The sequence below is a fragment of the Morone saxatilis genome, unplaced genomic scaffold, assembly GCF_004916995.1.
Source record: "Morone saxatilis isolate NCDOM2014 unplaced genomic scaffold, NCSU_SB_2.0 Contig1, whole genome shotgun sequence".
Taxonomy (NCBI): Eukaryota; Metazoa; Chordata; class Actinopteri; family Moronidae; genus Morone; species Morone saxatilis.
The window spans coordinates 17,376,107-17,391,018 of NW_023339651.1; the positions used below are offsets into that span (position 1 = coordinate 17,376,107).

At 42.6% G+C, this 14,912-nt stretch overlaps 1 protein-coding gene across 1 annotated transcript in view; it reads left to right on the top strand.

Annotated features, from left to right (window-relative positions):
• The window catches only part of cacna1g (calcium channel, voltage-dependent, T type, alpha 1G subunit), a 155,722-nt gene extending 141,156 nt beyond the window's left edge, over positions 1 to 14,566 (top strand). Inside the window, exons 32-36 of the mRNA XM_035670064.1 lie at positions 306 to 731; positions 2,842 to 2,994; positions 8,074 to 8,275; positions 8,523 to 8,689; positions 12,889 to 14,566. Of these exons, the coding sequence (XP_035525957.1) occupies positions 306 to 731; positions 2,842 to 2,994; positions 8,074 to 8,275; positions 8,523 to 8,689; positions 12,889 to 13,908 (1,968 nt within the window). The 3' untranslated portion in view covers positions 13,909 to 14,566. The remainder of the gene's footprint in view (positions 1 to 305; positions 732 to 2,841; positions 2,995 to 8,073; positions 8,276 to 8,522; positions 8,690 to 12,888) is intronic.
• Positions 14,567 to 14,912: the final 346 nt, after the last annotated feature.

The window sequence follows — 14,912 nt, forward strand, 5'->3', positions numbered from 1 at the left end:
GGCAGAAAGTAAGAGTGTGGAGGTCGTGGTGATGGATGGGCAAAAGAGTGCATCTGACTTTCACACCAGAGACCTGACTTCATGTTCCATTTTTAGGGATTTTTGTATTATGACCATGACCTTTCCCTAACTTTAACCCTACTGTAGCTGAAGTTATCCATGCATTAGGCTACAAATAAATGCTAACATCAGCGCGCTTACAATGTTGAACATGCTGATGTTTACCGGGTATAATGTGTGCTGTGTTCATCATCTGAGTTTATCAGAACCCTAACCCAGTGCTCATGTTTTTATGCTTTGTCCAGGACACATTAAGGGACTGCAATAAAAACACAACCTGCTACAACACTGTGGTCTCTCCCATCTACTTCGTCTCCTTTGTTTTGACCGCCCAGTTTGTCCTGGTCAACGTTGTCATAGCTGTCCTGATGAAGCACCTGGAGGAGAGCAACAAGGAAGCCAAGGAGGAGGCGGAGCTGGAGGCGGAGTTGGAACTGGAGAACCGGCTCCAGGCGGAAAGGGCGGAGATGGCAAAACGGTCACCCCAGCTCAACCCTTTGGCACTGGGCACGGATAGGTCGAGCTCTGGGGGTTCCCCCTGTAGGTCCACTGGAGGAGGGGACAGGGAGCAGGAAAGGGACGGTCCTATGGACTCACCCACTGCTGATATTCGCAGAGACTCTATAAACCTCAGAGCAGACCCCCCTTCGAGCCTGGAGCCCACGTTGGAGGTGATAAGTCTTTTTTGTGCTGCTTCTATGTTATGTTTATCTGAGCGTTGTGATTCCGAAGACATTCTTCGACCATGGTTCCCTCATCAGCCCTGTTGACATGTTCTCAAAGAACATAACTCTGTGTTATGTTTGTGCTTACTGACAGAAACAATAGATTTTACTGAAAAACACAGCTAATCAGAATAATAATAGCTTTCCCTTTGTAGGTCCCAATAGCAGCTTGTGCATTAATAACTCTATACCTATATATAACTATAGGTTTATATAACCAATAAATTAGATGGGTTCCATGTCACATGTGAGTGACTTTATAGTTACATATAAACGCTGTCTTGATTGATTCACATTATTGCACACAAGTAAAAGTGAGATACACATTCAGATAATGTCTATTATTATTATTATTATTATTATTATTATTATTAGAAATACATAAAAAGAACATATCAGAAAATATTAAAAGACAATAACATAAAAATCAAATACAGGAGTATACATATACACAAATATAAATGTACTAATCAAGAGGTTTCATGGGGAAAACAGTTCTGTAATGTTTCAAATGCCTATCACTTTATTTGTGATTTAAGTAGCGAATTCAGTTCAGGGAGAACAGGTGAGATCTGAGGTACTGATGTAAGTTTTCTGTTGAATAAAAGACTTTGCATATCGAATAATGACATTAATCAGATATTCAGGATATCATCTGGATTATTATAATAACGTATAATATCTTTAAGATTAAAAGAATAGATAGAATTGGGAGTTTCAAAAAAGCAAGAACTGTCCAAAATACTTGCCATATTCCACAAAAGATAGCTGCATAATTTTTTTCAATATTCTAAATATCAGTGTGTGTAAACTTAACAATTAGACAATTAGCGGTGTATATTTTATGTATGGTCCATGCAGCGTCATGGGTGACATGACAGATGCTCCAAGGTCACTTCCTGCTGGGGGGCCAGGCTGTGCGGCCAGTCAGATGACCCCATCCCCACCCCCCAAGTCTCTAGTCATTAGTTCTGACTCCAGTCCAAACCATTAGTTAATTCTCTGGCACGGGTTGAGGGATGCTGAGCATACTGGAGACTACTTGAAATAGAGGATTTGTTTGGAGAAATGTCTCTTCATTGTCTCAGTGTACTAACTGTAGCCCATATGTAAACAAAGTATGGCGGATATGGCCATATTAGGACATATTTACTACACATTCTGGCATCATTTCAAAATATAAGTGGATACATTTACATGAGATGTGTCCAAAGTCAGGATTATTGACTGTTTTTCTCAATATTGACATATTCTCCTCACATATTAGACACAGTTATTCTTTATGTCAAGTCAATAATCCACAAAAAGTTCTAGATATGCAAATGTATTATTCTATGTCTGTGTAAACACCAGGATGGTTTACAGTTTGTGTGCATGCCTGACTGTGTGTGTGTGTGTATGTGTGTGTGTACTTGTGTATTGCCGGTCCCAGTAGAGGACATGCCAGTCATAGATAGGTCACAGTGCCATGGGAAAGCTAGACCACGGGGCCTTGTTGTTCACTTCAACTGCTATTTCCAGACAGCAGGGAACTTTTTGGGGGATAGGAAATAGAGGCCTCGCTGTCGCTATGTTTCCCCTCTAAGATGTTATCCGTCTTCTTCCGCCACTCTTCCAAAACATGTGTGGTTAAGCCGCAGTCTATTCTCCAGCACTGTGGGAGAGCAGCTCTACTGCAGTGTTGCAGTGCCCCCTTGTTGAATTAAATGGGAACACATGAGGGCCTGTAGTGGATGTTGGTCAGGAGGAGATTGTGTGTGTTCAGTTGCTGTGTGCTGCATGAAAGGCTTAACAATTTATTGAGCTAAGTTTAATAGATAATGTAGTTCTTGTCTTGTTTCTGTTTATATGTTTGTTCCTTCTTGATCGACTGTTTTTTTCCTTCCTTCCCTCTCTTTCTTTGTGATCCATTCTTTCTTTCCACATTATTCCTGTCTATTTGTCGACTTCTGTCTTTCCTTCTCCCCCGTCCTTGTCCTTTTCCTCAACTTCTGCTCCAAATTGCTTCCTGTCTTTCTGTCTCTCTGCTCTGTCCTTTCTCTCTGCATTATCGAAGTTTGTCCAGCGGAGAGCGCAGTTTGACTCGGTCTCCCTGGTCATCCAGGGTTCAATGGAGGGAGAGTTGAGTTTGATGGACAACCTCTCTGGCTCTATCTGTCACTACTACGCACTGCCCCCCAGGCCCAGCAAGCACAGCAGCGACAAGAAGGTCAATAATCACCAGAATGATGACTCACACTCATCATTTCATACATCCATTGGGTCTTGCTCCTCTCCAACAAGTAGGGCTGCACAAGCGATAGTAAGCACATTAAAACTGCAATGCAGTAGATGCTGCTGTAAATTCTGATTCTTAATATGATATCCAGAAAGGTTACAGATAGTCTTTTTTTCTTTTATGTGAGGCTAAATCAAATAATATCCCCTGTTTTCAAGGCAGTTAAACTTAAAGACTTTCTTAGAACAAGTGATGGTGCATTTAAAGTGTCAGTTCACCCAAATCACAAATAAATCACTGTTCTCAGTTAGCAGTGTCTAGTCATGCAAATAATTTAGCCCAATGTGAGGTATCCATCTTTGAGATCTACCCCCAATGCTTTAAAAGGGAATGGAATGTTTCTGGTTTCTGTTGCTCACAGTATTTAATAAAGAAATGTTCAAAATTCTACCAACCTGTGGATTATTATTATAAGGAAATATGTTTCTGTTTTATATGTAATTTTCAGTACTGTGAGCAGCACAAACACAACTTTCTTGATCTCTGTGGGTTAAACTGAGTCAGTTTTATTTGAAACTGTGAATCTGTTGTTGTTAGATTATTATCTAAGTGCTAGTGAATTTAGGATCCTCCCGTCACATTATTTACGTTTATTAATATAATATTTAGTGTACTGCTGTTATTTATTTTTTTCTCCTTCAAAACAAAACCATTGATGAAGCATGCATGCTCAGAAAACTGGTATTGGTTTAATTCAATATCCCTCAGACATTGACATCGGTGCAGACAGCCAGTCATTGTCACTTGCAATTGTTTGCCTGGCTCCCAATTTCCACTAGTCCTGGTCTTGGACTTTTCTTCGACTCGACACAGGTGGTCTTAAATACAGAACTTTACCTTAGATTTGTGTGTTTTGTAGACGTCCTAGTACCAAAGTAGGAAACATCAAACCCAAAATTTGCTATTCAAAGTCGTTATTATTTATACTTATTTTCTAATCTTCTTTAGAAATTAAGGGCAAATCAACTCAAATATATTTGACTTTGTCTGTGTTCTCACACTAAAAGGTTTAGATCCATTGTACCACAGCTAAGAAATTAAATATCTGGTTTCTTTTAATTTGGGTCAAGTGACCCTTTAACTAAAGCGGATTATTCCAAGTAAGGAGATGAGCTTGGTTGACTCATGAAACAATAGCTTTTGATTGAAAACAGGTGAAATTATCTCACCGCTATTGGCTGAATTTACCACTTGTATTAATAAAAAATGAAATTTTATGACTTAATACCAGACTAAATTACTTAAAGATGGATAAAGTTCGTTGAGTACAGAATCCCCGGCCTAGTTAGTGCAGGAATACTGTCCGTGAAACTTTATTTCATAAGATTCATGAAAAAGTATGCTAATGTGATCTTTTGTACATCTTGTGCAGCCCTACAGCCATTACCATTTTTGCACTGGCATTCCTCCACATTGAATATTTACCACTTTCTAACCGGCCCTGTTGCCCACCACAGCGCAGTGCGTCATATCCCGCCTCAGCTATGATCTCACTCCCTTGCTCACGTCTCCACTCACTTATATCCATTCATGCTTGGCAGGTTTTTGGTCTGGCCTCAGTGACATGGTTTAGAGTTTCCCCCACACAACATTGTGTCTGTTTGTGTCCGCATGCATGTTTGTGTGTCTATATGTGAATCCCTACTTTCTCAAACAGTCACAGTGATGTAATATCCCACCAAAGGCATTTATTCTCAAAGATCACACTCTTACACACAAGTCTGCAGGGCAATGGCTCAATCAATAAGCTATGGATCACACAGTCGCTGAATAATGCATCTGAGTGCCGCTTTTCCTCATTTGAAGGCAAATTTTGACCAATTACATTAGCATTGCAAAACCCGATCTTCTAAAAGCTTCAAATGGGTCTGAGACATCATTATTAGGCGCCATAGGCCACCTCTCTCCTTCCGATACGTTAACAGAAGATGTTCTCCATCGAGTTTTGGCTCCTGCCTCTCTCTGCTCCGATGGCCCATTTGCCTGTCAGAAAGCATTTCCCCTGTTAGACAGGTACGAGGCCAAATACACAGCAGCTCCTCTTCCAGAAGCGAGCAAGGCTTCTAAACACAGCGAGACTGAGGCCAAACTCTGCAGAGCTCTAGGATTCAGAGCTCAGTGATGTGAATTAACTCAGAGCTAGCATCTCGCATTCAGCTAGTTTAGCTGTGTAGGCACTTCCAGGTTTTAACATTAAGCCTCTGCAAATTTGAAATGACTGTGCATTTTAATACATAGAATATAATTGAATCCCCTTCCTGTCTGCTTGTTTGTTTCTGTGAAAGAGCGTGGTTGTCTCATTTGCATCACGTTAAACAGTCTGTTGTTCAGAATCATAAAGCTGTACATTTTAGTGTGTGTGTGTGTGTGTGTGTGTATGGACCCTGGAATATGATTGCTGCTGTTACAATAATAGCAATACAGTTTAAAATGTCTAAAGGTGGTTTCCAGCCTATAAATGTTGCTTTGTCTTTTTTCCTTGTTTTGCTCTGCTTCACACTTCCAGTTTTATATGTGTTGTTTCAAAGTCAATATCTCTGTTAGCTACAGGTCTTTTCTGTGTGTAGCGTCCTTATTTTTGTGAGTGTGTTTGTTTTCTCTGCTCACCAGCCGTTGTCTCTTCCTGCCTAGATCCCTCTAGCGGAGATGGAAGCTCTGTCTCTGGCCTCTGAGAAATCCTGGTCCCTAGCTCTGACAGACGACTCGGGCCCCGACGATTTTAACCCCCTCTTTCTAACCAGTCTGGAATGCAATGTACTGACAGTTCCTCTCTTTCTCTTTCTCCTTCTCCATCCCTCTTCCTCCTCTTTCCCCTTTTGCAGTATCTTGTAGTGTTTTCTTTCCCAGGGCACTTCCAAAGCCACTTGCCCCCCCCCCCAAATACTGTATGGAAACCAATTGGATGCTAAAAATGCATAAAGTGGCTATAATGAGTTTTTTTATATTAATGATGGATCACATGACTACTTGTATGTGAAAGGTGCCGCTCAATGAACCCACAGAGAATTATTATTGTTTACACCAAACAAAGGAACATATATTTTATTCAAGAATTAAAGGAGACCAAAACTGAGCTAATACAGTGTTTAATACTACCACTGGGGGGCAACAAAGTCATAAAATGTACAAATTCTGAATAGGATAAATAACTTTATACCATGGCTATGGAAAATATGTTATATAAAATATGCCTTGTTATACAGGTCCACTAGTTTCCTATAATTTCTTATATGCAACTGTACTTTACTTCATAGGAAAGTTCCTGGAAACAACTGTGTAATTTGTCATTACTTATAGGGACAGTCGAGAAAGTGTTCATGTTGCATTTCCAGTTAAACACTTATTTTAGTCAGTGTACAGCAGGTCAGCTGAAAATGGTTAATTTGTCCAAAAAGTGTTCAATGATAAATGAATAATTAATGGATATGCACTTAAATTGAGTTTTTTGCTCAACTGACTGACTAAAATTATATTTGTTTACCTGAATCTTTTACCTTCGTTTTCTCTATAATTAGTCCCAAGTTACATTAGTCTTTCCCAGGAAACTTCCAAGGAAATTACCAGGAAATGACAGACCAATAAAATAAAGTGTCACCTATTGTATGTGAAGTCCTGAATAGCATGTGTCTGATTGGCTGGAATGTTTAAGTTTGAGTTAAGACACTTTGACCATAGTTGACGGTCTAACCACCATTATACATCAGTGCTTTTAAATGTATTCCCCATGGAAAACAAATCGAACAAGCTGCATTAAGTGGTCGTGGTATAAGAACAACAGCGCACTCCAGAATCCAATATTGTCTCATACAAGGACACATTCTTTACCAGAATTCATCTCTCTGATATCCTGTCCCTGGGGGCTCTGTCATGAAAGGACATCTTCCCTCCAAATTGAAAATAAATCGAATGTCATCTGGTTGTCAGGGTATAATTAACTACCAATTTGGCTCATTAATGATCACATTACTTCCCTGTAGTCACGTGTCTTCCCCCAGAGAGGGTCACTTTAACCTTGGCCCATGCTGCACATCTAGGACAGCGATGCAGTGGGATCGATTTATATACCATCAGTCTCAGAAAAACAGAGAACCCCGGCCAACTCATGACATGAAATCACTGTTAATTGGATTGTGCTGGGACAAATACAAAGAAAAGGAGTGGAGGAGGTGAAGAGGTAGAAGGGGACAAGAGGTGTTGAAAGACCCTGGCGAATCTAACCATGTGCCCTCCGACTTTCTCTTCTCTTTCTCATTCCACCTTTCCAGCCTAATGTGTCTCTCCAGTCCAGTCCAGTAGAGTAGTGCGCCTCCTCACCTGCCAGTTTGCAGTTTTCTCTCCTTCGCCTCTACTCTTATCTCTTATTTTTCTTTATTCTCTCTCTGTAACCTCTATCCTCTTTTCTCTGTCTTTCTTAATTTCCTCTGTCTTTTTCCTATGTGCTTTACATGTGAGTCCATGTATTTTCTCATACTTTCCTATCAGTCTTCTTCTGTGTTTGTACTGTCTTCTGTCCTCTGGCTTTCTAGTAGTTTTCACTCCTCTCTGAGTTGTCCTGTGTTTGCTACTGGGGTGCAAAGTGTGCTGGAGCTCCAGTAGCTTTTGTGATGAATGTGAACTGGTTTGTTAATGGGTCAAGGCTGCAGGACACTGCCCCAGCTGACACACAATCACAGGGCAGGCTTACGTGAAAGTTAAATGACTGCATGGGCAAATGCAGACCCGAGACGCAGAGTGTCTTACAATAAAAAAAAATTAAAGTGCTTGGAAATTTTCAAGCTACCAGCTTCTTGTTTCTGTGATCTGTGGCAGCTCTGCGCCAGTCAACTCCAAAACGCAAAGATCCTGTCTGTTCTCTGTGTATGCTGATGACTACTGCCTCTTTGTTCACATTGTGTCTTAGAAAGATTTCAACTGTGAATGTGTTAGAATGTGAAAGCGTGTGAGTCAAAAAAGAAGCCCCGGTCCATCCAGCTCCAGAGGGATCCTGACTCTCCTCTCTCTGTCCCCCAGCCAGAACAGCTCGATCCCGGGGAGCCACTGGAGGACAACCTGCTGAGCGTCAGGAAGCCCATGGTGGGACGCACACACTCCCTGCCTAACGACAGCTACATGTACCTCCCCATGCAGCCCTTTGGCTCTGCGGCTCCAGCACAGCTTCTAGCACAGACAGAAGGGTCCCAGCACATACGGGGCACCCACAGGACCCAATCTGGTAAAACCATATTTATTGTTTTCTACAGCACAGTTACAGTCTGGTAGCTCATTTATTCATTTTGATCCAAGATTTGTGACACCTCATTATGATAGGGCAGAAATGAGAGACCTTGATTTTGAACTTAATGCAGGTTGACTGTAGGAAGGCGCAGGTAATTTCCTCTGAGAAGAAACACACCTGATGTAACTGTTTTGTTGTTATTTACCCGTCATATTCAGTCCTGTGCTTATTTGTTCGCGTACAGGCTCCAGTGGCTCGGTGCGTTCACAGCCGGAGGAGTTTTCTCAGCTGACTGTTCCCACAGACCTCTTTAGACCCATCAGCCCCCACAGCCACTCAGACTCGGAGAGTATACCACGACTACCCCCTCCCAGACGTGCGCACACACTCAGCCGCACACTCCGCAGACAGGTGACTATCACACAGTTTAACTTTTCCAGTCTTCTCCTATCCTCCTGTATCTGTACTGTTTGTGATGAAAGCTGTTGTTAATGTCAGTGGTTCTCAACCATGTGCCATTTAGGCCAATTGATCTGGATGTTTTTATTCACAGCAAACATTACAGAGGCTGATTTTACTGATTAAAGCTCTTTTTAGTAGAGACAAGAAGCTGATCTATGAAACACCTGCTTGAATGTTTGGTGAAAATAAAAACCTATAAACCTTTGGGTTATAATTACAGCAGCGTATAAGAGCCACTATTGGGGGGAAATAATTTAGATGTTTCGATATGAAGTTAAAATATTTTGAAGTATTGGCAGAAATGGAATATAATATCAAAGGTATGTTTTCATTAGTGTATAATCACCTAAGTATAGAAATAGTTGTGCTCTTGTTACCTTAAAATTTGCAATTTCTAATCTACCGCCGCGGGTCACCCTTTATGGAGTCCGCCATGTTAAACCGCCATGTTTCTACAGTAGCCCAGTTTGGGTCAAACCCAATACTGGCTCTAGATAGCGCCTTTTGCCTTTTTTTGCATTTTTGGTAAGTTTTGGCAGCCACTGTAGTTCTCCTACACACTCCACAGCCCGTTCTCATTCCAGATACAAAACAGATACAGGCGCGAGCAGTGTTCTGTTGCAATCTGCAACTTTACCACTAGATGCCACTAAATCCTAGACACTGGTTAAGATGTTGTTGCAAAGAAAATTCACAATATTATGACAATACCTCAGTATCCTAGGTTTAAGGACAATAAAACAATCATCATCAGTATTTGGACCCTCATTCTTAAAGATAAAGCCATTTAAACCAATGACAGGCTAGGCTAGCTCCCGGTTGGTGTGCCAGAGAATGCAGATATCAAAACACAAGATAATGGCATCAGAAAAGGATTCAAGTATGCCAATGAGCAGTGAGTATTGTTGACATATCATCTGACATTCGGTTGCTATAGTGATACTATTGTCTAATTGTTATGGCTTATAAAATGACAGCGTTATTCTTATAATAAAGTGACTTTTTTCTTCTACAACTTAGACTTTATACTCATAGTACATGGCTTGTTTTCCATTAAATTCGAATTTTTCTTATAATATTTGCGTTTATTCTCACAATTATCTGATCCCCCCAATTGTGGCTCTAATGCTACATTCACATGGAATCAGGCAAACAGTAGAGGGATGTCATGTTAGTGGATGGGAGCAGAAGGCAAAATTAGGTGAGGTAGGGAGACAGCACTGCTGTTCAAAGTTAAAATCTTCCTCGCCAGAGTTTAAAACCGGATGTTACGTAGCTAATATTGACTAAAATACATGATATGACAGCACTGTAGCAACATATTATCATGTGTGTTTCGTTTTGCCGTCCTGCCATTCCGCTGGACCGTTTGTATGTTTTTCCTGTACTGTGAAGAAGGTGCTGTCTGTTTGCTTGAATCCATGTGAATGCAGCATACGACCCCGTCTGAGAGATAAATGGGTTTTGAGTTTTCCTTAATCTCTTTCCTCATTGCATGTTCTAAACAGTCTCACTTTTCTTCCTCCTCCTTTCTCCCCTTCTTCCTGGTATTCCTATCTGTTGCTATATTCTCTGCTGTCTCATTCTCCACACTGTATCTGTCATTCTCTGATCTTAGCTCAGTTGGGCCCAAAAGCCGCCCGACCCTGAGCTACTGCTCAAACACAGATACTCCTGTTTCTGAAACAGCGACAAACAGCAGACTTTAGCTACCACTGGGCCTTTCAGAAACACTGGACTCCATGTTCATCTTCCAAGAGATAGAGACACACACACACACACACACACACACACACAGGCTTCCCTGCTTCTCTCCCCATGTCACTCATTAGACATTGATCTACTGCTAACCATCAGCCACAAAGCATCTAAAACTATTTAACAGGTGGATTTGCCTGTAGGAGACCTTAATGGGACTCTATTCATTCTTCTATATCATACAGGCAGCAGGAGCTAGGCGTAACATTGCATCAGTGGGTTATTTGGTAGCTGAGTGATAGAATGTATTCAAGCCAGACAAAGGCTGAGAAATCTACCCACAATGCAGTGCACTTACTACACCACAAACTATACAACTCAGGGGATTGCTACAGAACAGCAAGTGCTGTCCATATGCATTTGGCCATTTTGTACACACAGTACCACAGTGATAGAGCACTTGTGAATTTTCTATTGAGTAGCTTGAGACGTACATAGTTGTTAACCAGAGTACCAGTAGTTATTGCACTTAACCCGACGTTGCTTCAAAAAGTCTGACAGGGTGATCATTTTTTAGCATTGTTCCAGTACGCACACTCATTATTTGTGACTTGGTGTTGTATTGCTGTGGCTGGTGATTGGCCTGGCCTGGTTGTGATATATTTGACCACTAGGTGTCTCTGTAGTCACACCATTCAGGCTCATGCAGGGAAAACCCCATGATTCCAAACATTTCTCAAACTGCTGTGCCCCTCAACTCATGCTTGACTTGTTCCCTCATCTCCATGGATTCAAGATATTTTAATTGACCTAATTCAGAACAATTATGTTCAGGTACTTATTCATTTCCTCTGCCCAGTTTGTGGTCTATGAGGAACAAGGCATGAGTTCATGAGGACATTTTATGGTTTTTGGCAACCATTGTGCTTACTAACCCTTCCTCTCCTACAGTAGCTACATGTTATGTTTACCCTCTGACTGTTGGCCTCACACCCTGATCAGAATTTGGTTGTAAATTGAACTGAAAGCTGTGCTGCTGACGGTCGGCAGGGTTTTGTGTGAATGGTCAAAGGTTAAAGGGTCAGACGGTCTGGCTCAGAGTTCACTGTGTCAGCTTCAGAGTCCCTCTGTCCAACTAAAACAAGCAGCGTTCCAGGGACAAATGAGAAAAACAATCTGAAATTAAAAATATTTGAGCTTCTTTCTTGGAAATATCATCCACGTCAGTTACAACTTGGAAATGCCCTCATACGTACTAACTAACTAATATTAAGTACTTCCTACCAACAAAGGGAAGGATTCCCAAAAGCAGTCATTTTTTTTATCACATTCATAATCCTTTTATACCAACAAATGTGGAGGGGAATTGTCCAAAAGAATCTTAGTCATAATGTTTAGAGTTTCAGGGGATTTTATTGAGTACAAGTAGTTCATTTTAGTCATCAAATCCCTTTAAAGGCCCCCTCAGACATGTTTTAAGACATACAAATACTTACTATAGTATGGTCACTTGTGTCCAATATGGATTTTCAACAAAAAAGTTAACTTATATAACAGATAAATAAATATTTAAATGACTTATACTCCTTCTACCTCATTATAAAACAAGGATTTATGAATATGCAAATATTTTTCATTTTGAATGTTTAACTGCTGGACACCAGATGTCTCTTACTCCATTCTCTGTGTTTTTGCACTGGAGGTTTCAAGTTTCCACACCACACTTGTGTAAGTCGCACATCAGGTCAAGATTGGCTTGCAGACTGTGATGTCCTGCCCTGTTGGAGCACACGTACTCGTGTTAAACTCTAGATTGAAGGTGAGCCCAGAGAAACGTTCCCCCTTCAGCGGCTCTATGTGAAAACAAGCTTCTAGTGTCTCACACGTACATCATTCTGCACAGTTAAGATCAAACATCCAAGTGATGTAGCAACAATAATCCATTTTTGAGTGAACTGGGGCCTTTAACAATTGTTCCTGTCAGATGTGAGGAGAAAATAATGGCTCTGCCTCGACATAAGCACTGCACAGTGAATTAATAAAACAAAACCAAAGAACACATCCAGTTACGTCCAAAGCTGTTTACTCATATCACTTTTGGCAAGTCTTCATATGGAATTCTGCCGTTGAGTAATGCAGTGTAACCTCTGTGCTTCCATCTTTGAATTCATGGAAAAATGTTGCAATGCCAATATAACCCCTCGCTGCCTAGAATTAAAAGAACAGAGAGGACTCTAGGAATATGCTGGCCAGACAGTGAACTTTGACCCAAACTGCTGCTTCTCATCCCCATCGCCTCACACTAACTAGTCTCCCCCTCTCATCCTCCCTGATCTTCCGCTCCCCCGCTCTCCCTCCCTTCCTCTCACCGCATAATTTACCTCCATCTCTTCACCCCTGCTCCTGAATATTTTACCCCCACCATTTCCCCTACATGCCCCGTCTTCCAGGTTGCGGTGTCTACTGACTCTCAGGAGGCCCTGTGTTCAGACGGAGGGGAGAGCAATGAAGGACTTGTGAATGTGGCCTCTCTGGGCCTCCCTCCATCCCCCTCGGCCTCCTCCCCCTCCAACTCTCCCTCACCCTGTTCCCATCATCACCCGCAACCCGCTCTCTGCCTGGTCCCCGCCACGCCAGGCGCCTCCCCTAAACCCTCGCGCCCCAGCAGTGTGCACACCCAGCTTCACAACCAGCACTGCTTCGCCTCCTCCGCCTCCTCCCCTCCCTCCTCCTTGCCTCCTCCGCCCTTACCAGCCAGGCAGCTCCAACAGGAGGAAGCCTCGGTGGATCAGGAAGTGTCGCTCATTACGCGTGCAGGGTTGGCTGGCAGTGATGACATCATGATGGAGGACAGTGGCGACGGCAGTAACAAGGGTTACAGCAGCTACGCGGGCTGCCATGAAAGCCCGAGTCCATGTTTGAGGCAGCTGAAGAGGTTCCACAGCGCTGACACGCAGGGCAGCACCGCTCTCCTGCCCCGCCCCCGCCCTTACTCCTGGTTGGACGACCCAAGGAGCCACTCCGTCGAGGTGTGCTCCTCGGCGGAGTCCAGCCCCCAGGGCAGCACAGCCTCCGCCTCCTCCGGGTTCGTATCGCGAGCCGACAGCCTGCAGATCCACAGCCAGACCCCCACTCAGACCTCGCTGCCCTCACCCCGACGCAAGAAGAAGATGAGCCCGCCCTGCATCTCCGTGGACCCCCCTGACGGACTGGAGCCTCAGTCCGGCCTCTACCCGGGCCTGGGTGCACTCGGGGGCATTGGGCTGGGGGGATTAGGGATGCCCCCTCCTCTGCCCAGCCGGGACACCTGCCTGAGGAGGAGGGCGCCCTCCAGTGACTCCAAGGACTCCTTTGACGTGGGAGTTGGCGAGGGTTCGGCACAGGACGGAGGCTCGCCAAACCCCAACACCAACCCCAAGCTATTGACTCTTCCCAGTTTCTCTTTTGAGAAGACAAGCTCTGAGCACTGAACACTGATACTCCAACACACCAATACACACACGCACACAGCTGGACGAAACCTCCACACACACAAACACGCGATGCACTCCGTGTATCTGTGATGGTGATAGTTCTAGTAATAATGCTGTAGAGAGTAATAATGGTAAAACTACAACAAACAGTGAAAACATCCTTGGTTTCATAAGGAGTGCAGTACTGTAGTAGTGTGACCATCCCTTGTATTTGTATTGTTACTGCCAAAACAACCAGAGAAGAAGAGAACAACAACAACACAAACGTGACTGTTTCTCTTCTGCTACGCCTGCATGCCACTGGCTGCAGCTCGACCCATAACCTCTGGAGTGACATCGGCACCTGGGATTTGGCGCCCTCTGTGGTCGCCATCTGAACTGCCCGGTGTCGCACAGGGTGGGCTTTGCCCGGTCAGTGGAGGTACAAAGCAATATGAACGTTTTAGAGACACTATTTTCTTAAATTATTGGGCCATAGTGTTTGTACAGGATGTTGTTTTTTAATTTCATTCGATTGTTATTTTCATGTCTTTTTTTGTGATTTTTTTTTGTCAAAATGGTTTGTCTTTGTCTTTTTTTTCACTGTAGGATATTTCTAGCTTTCTTGGTTTACTGAGGAAAGTGAACGTTTTTCAAAGTGCTGAAAACCATGTATTTGTAGGAATAATATATAAATATATATATAAAAAAAACAAGTCATTAAACTGAGCTTGGATTTTTAAGCACACACATTAGACCATGGTGGTTTGATTGTTGGAGGCAAAAGGAGGTTGTTTTGAAGTTTTTTCATTGATTTCTTGATTCTCTTGAGTGTCTCCAGCCCCGACGTCTGTATGCAGGATGTGCAGGCAGGCTGAAGAATTATTTGAGAAAAACAACCATTTAAAATTGATTATACAGTTGTTGTTTTTCACCTGACTTTAAGTTTGACTTCCTAGAATGTCCTAATCCAACCTTTTAACTTCAGATGTATGTTTTCAGCAGATTTATATCCCTCTGGA